This window comes from Corylus avellana, chromosome ca8, assembly GCF_901000735.1.
Source record: "Corylus avellana chromosome ca8, CavTom2PMs-1.0".
Taxonomy (NCBI): Eukaryota; Viridiplantae; Streptophyta; class Magnoliopsida; order Fagales; family Betulaceae; genus Corylus; species Corylus avellana.
This window is the reverse complement of record NC_081548.1, coordinates 11,209,470-11,219,064: the sequence shown is the minus strand read 5'-3', so window position 1 is coordinate 11,219,064 and position 9,595 is coordinate 11,209,470. Positions and strand designations below refer to the sequence as shown.

Below are 9,595 nucleotides of genomic sequence, written 5' to 3'. Positions count from 1 at the left end.
GAATTTTGATCCAACGGTTAGTAAGAGTACCTTTACATTCAACGGTTAGTAAGAGTACCTAAAGGTGAGTGAAAGTAGGAGTTAAAGAATGTGTGAATTGCATTATTCTTATTATAAAATAAGATAAAAAAAGATAAAAAAAGAGCAAGTTAGAAATCTCAAAATTCAAAAGAAGCAAAATGGTTGGAAGGAGCCTTCCTATAGACTAAGAGAGAACATCTCCTGAAAAGGATGCATGTCACAGAACCCTCTAACAAACATGCATCATCAGATTTCTGGTATTCAACTGGTCTTTTCTTTTTTTGCAAGTGCCACCAACTAAAAACTTGAAAGAATGATAACAAATAAAACCAAACTACCAAAATTTGTGAAGTAAATTCGTTATTCGTTTGCAATTACAGAATCAAGAGGGAAAGCTTAGAAAAGAGGTAACTTGGTTAAATTAGAGTTACATAGAAAGGGAGCAAAGACATTATATATTTTATGAAGAACATAACTTATATAGCTGATGACAAACACCAGGAGATCAAGAAGGAAGCAGTATTTCGCCAAAAAGTCTGAAGGTGTCCTGAAAAAATTATCCCATTACTGATTTAGAACACTCATGCCGCTTCAACTTTCTGAGCTTTGTTTGGGCGACCTCTTGCACTATCATTTTCTCTAGAGCGATTATGTTTCCCACCTCTATTGTATTTTCCTCCCCTACAATGGGCAAGTACAATTTGACAAAATGGGAGAAACATTAAATAGGGACTTTGCAGGTGACAGTGGAAAAATGCAGTCAAAAAGTTTTTGTTCTGATTGATGGTGTGAAAATAGGCCACATGTATACTCAAACTAACCTTCCTCGGTTGCCCTTGTTTTCCCGGTACTTATCTTGATTACCACGGAGGAAGCTCCAATACTCCTTTTCAGCCTCACCTGAAAAGCATACAAGGCAAACCAAGTATCATTCAAAATATGCATAACAAGGTTAAAAAAGTCTAATTGCATTAATATGTATCACAAAATATAAATGTCACTAGTGGCAAACACCAATCTAAATAACCCCCAAACAAAACCCCACGGTAACTGTATCGATGCCAAAATTCAATAAAAATTCAGAATACGTTGCTTCATCTCGTTGAAAAAGGTCAGGAATATACGTTGCCTTTACAGTAGAGGAAGGCATTGCCTTGTTCACTCTCATAAGTTGTCCCATAGGGAAATCTCCCATATATAAATCTGACAAGTCCCAAGAAAAGGAAGGATAGTAGCTAAAATATTGAGCATTGCAAGGAAAATCATGATTTATGAAGCTGCAACTACAATATGGACATCACTATACAAGTATCAACCACATTCAGCTAAGTTAATTGAAGACCTTCAATCGAACTGCTTCTATGTTTTCTCATTGTATACATGTCAACATCAATAGCAAACACCAAGCATGTCACTCCGAGGCATTCAATTCATAAACTCTATTATTTCCCATCCTAACTTTAATAGCAGCTGGACATAGCAGGTTAAACTTGCTAAGTTGATAACTAGGAAAGTTAATAAAGTTCAGTTTATGAACTGTATATTTCCCATACTGAACTTCCATATAACCTCAAAAAATATGAAGAAAAAAGTTTCTGCCTACCAGTTACTGGCTCCAGAACGGCAATGTAACTCTTAACAAGGAGACCCTCTTGTTCGGCGAGGACTGCAGCAGCACGAGCTTTCTGAGCTGCTTCAGGTTCTTCAAACCGAATGTATCCTGAAGGTGCTCCAATCTTGAAATCAATGAACTTCATGGAAAAAAAGCACATACAGATAGAAAGGTCAGAATTAAGCAATAGAAAGCATGGTCCCAATTAATTTGGGACAATAGTGGTGAAAGACCAAGCAAATTTGCCAACAAGAGCACAGGCCACTTGAGCTGGCATAAGTGTTCACGTTTTACAATCAAAATAGAGATGGAAAAAAGTGAGACAAGAGGGCTCTGAAAGAAATGACATGAAAAGAATGAGGCAAAAAGATAATTTCTCATCCAAGTCTATTTCATTTGGTGTTTTAAATCTTAACTACAAAAAATAGGAAGAGTTCATACCTTGACTGTACCATACTTTTGAAAGACATCCTTCAGATCCTCACGCAAAACAACATTCATGTCATCCATGAAGGAAGCAGCAGTTCGTTTCTCTTCTTTCTCGTCACTCATTTCAGTGGCACCTTCAGAAGACTTCTCTATTTCTTCAGTTTCTTTTTCTTCACCCTCCAAACCATTATTCTGATCAACCTTTTCCTTTCTATCATTTTCAATATTTTCTCCAGGGGTTTCATCTTCATTAATATTTTTTTCAGCCATCTTTTCAGTTACTCTAGTCTCATTTTTTGAGGAATCTAATCCTCCTCCTGTTTTGCAAACAATTTTATCATCATTGGCCGTGTCATTGGTACCATTTTGTTCTGTGGAGCCTCCATCTGACATGCTCTTTAATGTAAATGCAATAATCAAACCTTTTGGGTAGCTGCATCATTAAAATGGATTTAACTAGGTTATCAAACACCTAGGATAGGAAAGATAAATTGGTAAATACATAGTGCAATCAGCTACTTACTTTGGTTCTGCATTTGAGTTATTCTTACGATTTGAACCCCTGACGGAATGAGACTTCTCATATTCTTCTGTCTCTCTTGCTCTATCTATGTCAAAATCCTTCCTGAAATTGGAAACTTCTTTTGTTAGGATACACATGCCAGGATAAAAATACTGCTCCCGCACAAGCATAGACAAAAAGTTCCCATATGACATTGGATGGCAGCATAGAGGATGCTTTTATAGCACCGTAAGCAGTACGCAGAGTACCTGCAGGCTGCTTTTGGATGGTTTTGGTTCCAAGATGATGGTTTAAGTTTTTTAAAGTAGGGATTTTAGGGTTTAAAGGAAATCCAGGTCAGATTGTAGTATTTGAAGATTGGATGAATTTTTGAAAATAAAGAGAAAGGAAGGAAGAACAAAAGGATAAATTTAAACATCGCACCTAAGCATCATACATTGGATAGGATTACATCATATAAACCTCAAGAGCATAATTGCTGCAAAATTGTCATAAAGCTTGTTGTCCAATGAATAGAAAGCTTCACGTCCTTATTTAAAGCTATAATAGGACTTAGAACTCTTATGGACTGACTACCATACCTAAACTACATAATCATTAGAAACCTCTAAGTAAAAGAACCAACAATATAAGAAAGCCATAATATAACGCAATGGACCAAAAATCTGAAGATTACAGACCTAAAATTAACAAAAAAAATAATAATAACTAAATATAAAACAAAACAAGATTCTCACAGCCTGCATCACAATGTCTAAAATAAATATTAAAGAATCCAAATTGAATCATTAAATCTTTAATAAAAAATACCAATATCTTGCAACATGATTTTTTTCTCAATTAGTTGATAATAAATGTCTTTTTAAGAGCTGAACAAAAGCAACAAATTAAATTGCATGAGATATTGCACTGTTTTTGTTGTTTTCTTCTTTTGGTAAAGAGAATCAAGAACATAAACATCAATAGGGACAATAGCTCTCAGAATTGTCTGTGACAAACGAACACAAACCATTTTATAACACTGAAATTTTTTAAGTGTTTCAATAGGACTATTGTCCATTAAACAGATAAATTTTAGAAAGAACAGAGAAAAAAAAGAAAAGAAAAAAAGACCAATGCATGAAATTTTTAATCCTATAAAATTCGCATAATAGAACCTCATAGAACTCATTCACAAGCAAAGATAAAATAATTAAGATATTACCACCAACACGCACTCAAACTAAATACTTTTCCCATTTTTCAAAATTTTCCATAAGAAAGTTAATAGAAAGCACAACTTACTTCGGTTTTAGTTCTAATGTAACACCCCCATAAACCAAGCTTTGCTTCAAAACCTTTTCAGCTTCTTCCTCTGTTGAAAACTCAATCAAAGCAGTACCGCAAAAGAACCTCTTGTCCCCAACATGACGGGGCAGTCTCAAACTATTAACCTGAAACAAGTTAAAAAAGCTCATATAGAGAAGCATTTTTCATAAGTATATATAGAGAAGCATGACTAAAGATAGCAGATACCTTTTTAGTATATTAAGGCACAAGATCCAATGCCAACAGACAATTTTAGTAAAAGATTAACATAATTATTAGATTTTTACTAGCACAAAATTCCAAAGAACTAGCATTTGAAACCAGCTTTAAAATAAGCACAGCTTGTTTGCCATAAAATATTTAGAGAGCTCAACTTTGTTTCTGATCACGAGATGTCTCCCTCATCCAAACCTGTACATGTACCCTTTTGAGAAAATCTTATGACATTATCAGATACTTCACCACTTTCTTGGGCTCTATGTTAACTGGATGTCTAATTATCATAGGAAAGTGGATGTCTAAAAGATGTAGAGAGCTCAATCTTGTTTTTGATCATGAGATGTGTCTCCCTCATCCAAACCTGTATATGTGCCCTTTCGAGAAAATCTAATGACAGTATCAGATACTTCACCACTTTCTAGGGATCATATGTTAACTGGATGTCTAATTATCATAGGGAAGTGGATGTTTCGCCTATAAATGACAGCAATGACTTTGCTTCCAGTTCCACAAGAAGTTTAGGGAGAAGCGTTTCTAAAAGAAATAGGAAATCTCCCACTTTCTAGGGCTCTTATGTTAACTGGATGTCTAATTATCATAGGGAAGTGGATGATTTTGCCTATAAATGACAGCAATGACCTTGCTTCCATTTTCACAAGAAGTTCAGGAAGAAGCGTTTTTTAAAGAAATATGGGATCTCCCTCTAAAAAGAAGCTTTTTTTTCTTCATAATTTCCCTCTGAAAAGAAGCTTTCATATGCTTGCCCCTGGTTGGTTCTCACCAAAGTTATAGGCGAGAGAGGAGAATATAGCAATTTTCACTTAATCACATACCGAAGGCAGAAGGCAACACTCACTAAGGCTCAATGTTTTGAAATCCTAACCTCCTCCAACCTAGGTCTCCAATCACACTGTTCAATTTAACTAACCATAAAGAGCAGCCTATACCAATCAAATCTCATCGAAATTGTCAACTTAATCGCTGTGAAAATAAAATGAAGCACTTTTGAATCTCAATGGAATTTAGTTAATCTGCTTATAAAATAATGTCAATAATTAACCCAAGCAGGGTAAAAGAAAGTGATTCCAGCAAACTGAATTCAATACAATAGTCAGTATAATTAATTAATTCAGAAGGCAGAGGATCAGCAAAACAGAGTAAATACATTCTCGTGACAGCTAAAAGAACAACAGAACAAGCATGCCTCAGAGTATTGATGCCAAGATACCACGCTACAACCTAAGTTTCTTACTAAAATACAATGAAATGGGGTAATCAATACCTTGGAAAATTGACCAAAGAAATTCTCCAAATCTTCTTGAGTCACATCATACCCAAGTGGTGATGCAGCTATTGTTCTTATGTCTAACTGCTCTATTACATCTTCCGGCTTTGGGAGTTCAGTTGTCCTACCAACCTTTTTCCCTGAAATGCAAAAACCAAATAAAAGAAAAGCATGAAATATGCATCCTCAACATAACCAATGCAGAGGTAAGTTACATTCATTTACTTAACCACTGATGCACCTAGAAGTCAGATAGATAAAAAAATAATAATAATAATAATAACATCAATTAAGTTTGATCCTTTAATTGATTCACAATATTGAATTGTGATAACAAATTCCCGACTCTTTATAATTTCAGGGACAACTAAGTGAAATAGCTGAATCAAGCATAATTTAAACGTAGGTTTCAATGTTCTCAGGCCTCAAATAATATAGACATGAAATTAAATAGATTTTTCCTACACTATCTCATCCAAAAACAGAACATAAACAAAAAGGAAAAGAAAATTTTTCTAATGGTATTTGCCCATCATAGTCAGGTTTACCCAGGGAAATTCACCCAAAATAGAAAGAGAACTAAAATGTCCTTCCAGCTCCTGGAACAGTTAGAAACCTGATTCATCTACGGCAGAAAACTCTACTATACTTTATTCAGCGTTTTTTACTTTTCTCACATTCCAATACGGGGACAATATTGCAAATAATGAAAAATATGATGTATACAAGGGCAATGCGAATGCATTAGAGCACATAGGAATAGCGAGAGCCCAAAACTCACCATCTTCGGAAACTTTTAGAGAAGTAGATTTTTTCAAAGTTTCGGCAACGGCCTTGACTGTATCTTCTGGGACATCATCAGGCTTCACGTTCTCCAAGTTCAGATGACCTCTCATCCGAGTAAAAGAACATATCAAAGCCAAATCCACCACTATACTCACAGTCAAGTTCAACAAAAGGGGATGCAGTGAAACAATATTCAACTAAAATTAAACCATAAACCAAAACCCCAAATCTAAGGAAAGATAGAGAAAAAAAAGTGAGAAAACTGAGCCTCAAAACCAAATATCCGTTAAACTCCATGAAAATATTTCCTGGAATATAGTCAAGCGAAAAGAAAAAGAAAATAATAAAAAAGAACTTTTTAGATTAATACTTCATTCATACTTAAATAGCGATTCTTCAAATTCCTTTGAAGGGGAATAGAAACATGTATTTACACCAAAACATGTTATTTTCTCGGAAAACTTTCCCCACAAAGAATCTACACACACACACATATATATATACGCACACAAACAGAGGGATGGTTTAGAGAGAAAAGCAATAAAATTATTGAAGCGCAAAGGATACTTCCATGTTCGCTTTCGCTGATGGTTTTCTTGAGAAAAGTATCCCTTGGAAGATTGCTGTCGCTGAAGTAGAACTCAACCTGCAACCAGAATTACCGACAACATTAATATTAAAAAAGATCTGTAAAACCGATTACAACTGAAAGAAAGAAAGCGAAACCTAAAGAAAAAATCTCTAATGTTCGACCTGTCGGAGCACTTTTTTAGTTGTTTCCTCGTCCAAGGAAGGCGTCGCCATTGTTGTACGGTCACGGTTAGTTAAGAGAGAGAGAGAGAGAGAGAGAGAGAGAGATTTTTGTGTTAGGGTTTTGGAGGCTAAACTGGGCTTTGCTAGTTCTTTAAGTACTATGCGTGTTTGATTCTTTGAAGTAGTATGATTGGGTTATGTTCCACTACAGTTGAGGTCCTACTGTATTGGAACAGAACTGGGCCAACCTTCTTCGTTTTTTTTTTTTATGTTTTTTGTTCTTTGAAAGCAGGGAAACCGCCTTGGGGAAGGAATAAAGGTCCACTTGGAATGCAATTACTTGTATGTTTCTGAAGCAACTTGGAATTTATAGGCATCTTAGCATCTGTCTTTTATTAATATTATATTTGTTAGAAATTGGGCCGACATAGAGAGAAAGATAGCCCATGTCGCAAAATTAACGGAAGATCATTGGGCCTAGTTAAACTTAGAAAAGGATACACCAACCCGGTTTCACAGATCCAAGCAAAGCAGGAGATCTGAGATCATCTCCAATAGCGCATTGCACATGATCTTGGGTTTAAGTCGTGATATAACCACAACTTAAACCCAATTTTGACTTAACTTTTAAATTAAATTTTTCTTTTTCTCTCTAGTTTAAGGCTCTCTCTCTCTCCTACATAGACAGTTTTTTTAAAAAGAAACTTAAGAAAAAAGTTGGGCCAAAGTTGGGTTTAAGTTGTGTCATTATCATTTTCCTATCGCCAATATCCCAGATTTTGGGGAATTAATTAAATTTCAATAATTAAGCCTCATTCCCACTAATCATTGAGGACGAATTCAATGATAACATGAAAACACTATAAATGAAAAGTTTTAACTAGGGAACATTAGAGGTAAAAACTCTGTTGTGATTCATGGTTATTGGCTAAAATCGCAATCTACAAGCGGGGTAGCCAGTTGCCCAAAATATATAACCGGCTCCAGTAACCACTTAGGCTGTTACCGGTTATGTAATAACCGCAAGTTACTGGATGGTAACCGGTTATCCGCACTACTAATCAAGTCTTTAAAAGATTGTGCCTATTTTGGGTATTTGGTCTACCTTTTGAACTTAATTTAGACATTTTAGGCCTTTTAAAAAAAAATTATGGTTTTTTTTTGCCCAATAAGCTAGACTTTGTTGTGGTTGACTAAAAGTGTAAAACTTAAACCCTAGAGTAAAACGACGTCATTTTATTTTTTTAATATATATATATATATATATATATATATATATGTATATATATTTCCAACTTCTTTTAGAAGTAGTTGGCTGGTTTTAGATCACCGGTTGGTAGCCGGTTTACACCCCTAGGTAACATGGACTTTTTTGGCCCTCAACTCAAACTCAAAACCAATTACATTCTATTTGCGTTTCTCAATACTATTCTAACTTACACTTCGGAACTATCCATCGGCGGCACATATCGGTAAGCTCTCGTGATTATGATTTCACTTTCTTGTAATTCGGTGCTCATCACATTTGAAACCTACTCTTCACAGTTTGGCTCCATTTATAGGAACCGACTTTATTTCCAGACAAAAGCCAATATGGTGAATACTCGATCAAGGAGTACTCAAAAACAATAGAAGAGAGACTGTACAATAAGGTGGAGGGGCCCCTAGCGAAGGAGCCTCGTATAACACTCTGAGAAATTAATTAACTAGTAATTAACTACTCAATATGCTTCCCCGTTTAATTCTCACAAAGAATAAAACCAATGGATCTCTAAACAGTGAAAACATATAATTTTTCTATTATTCTATCAATATTAATCATTACAACCAGAACATTTACTAAGAATCATTAAATTAATTGAAATTATATTATACATATCATCATTATAAAATATTCAAACTAAACCTTATTACACAAATATGTCTCAAAACTCTAAATCTGCAACATCGCCAAAAAGTACTAATTAGTATGAACGGTCTTTGAAATCTTACAATGAGTCCTCAGGCATAAACCAGATCCCCATCAGAACACCAAATGACTGCAACTGCCGCGAGGTCCTCCTCGAATCCGACTTTTAAAAGTAGTCCAAATATAAAACAACACATGTTTTATAAGTGGAAAATATACAAACATAAGTCCATGACTTAGTGAGTAATATATACATATGGTGTATATGTTATCATATAGTAAAATCAATTATTTAGCAGAAGTTTGTAAATCACAAGCAATAATACAAATGAAGTTCTCTGCTAAATAAAAAAAAAAAAAAAAAAAAAAAGTTGTCATGTTAAAGCATTACAGATGTAGCACATGATATATTAAGTAAGCATGTTAAACATCCATATGGTAAGACCAAGTAGACCAAGTGTTTTTTTTCTTTCTACCCCTTCTCTAAACAACCCTAGCCGTCACTACTTGCTGCCTGGGAGAAGGGAAGATATTTAATCTCTTCCCTCCTCTCTCCTCATTTTCTCTTTATGAATCTTTTACCTTTTGTTGTTGCCTCTTATGAGGTTTATGTGTCATCTTGTGCGACTTATCTTGCCCAAAATTTCAACTTCAGCATTGTGGCTCCTCCTCTGTGCTGGTCTTCTTCTCCATCTCACTCTCCGCCTCCTCCTCCGCGTCGGTAGCCGGATTTGTCAAGGTTTTCATATT

The 9,595-nt window shown here is 35.0% G+C and overlaps 1 protein-coding gene across 1 annotated transcript; it reads right to left on the bottom strand.

The window, feature by feature from the left end:
* Positions 1–345: 345 nt before the first annotated feature.
* Positions 346–7,079, bottom strand: LOC132190669 (la protein 1). Its single transcript, XM_059605707.1, has 10 exons — positions 6,937–7,079; positions 6,751–6,829; positions 6,179–6,328; positions 5,395–5,537; positions 3,870–4,018; positions 2,586–2,687; positions 2,075–2,495; positions 1,625–1,772; positions 843–921; positions 346–702 (listed from the first exon to the last, which is right to left on the bottom strand). Exons 1-10 carry the CDS (start codon positions 6,985–6,987, stop codon positions 603–605), a joined length of 1,422 nt encoding a protein of 473 aa, XP_059461690.1. The 5' UTR covers positions 6,988–7,079; the 3' UTR covers positions 346–602.
* Positions 7,080–9,595: the final 2,516 nt, after the last annotated feature.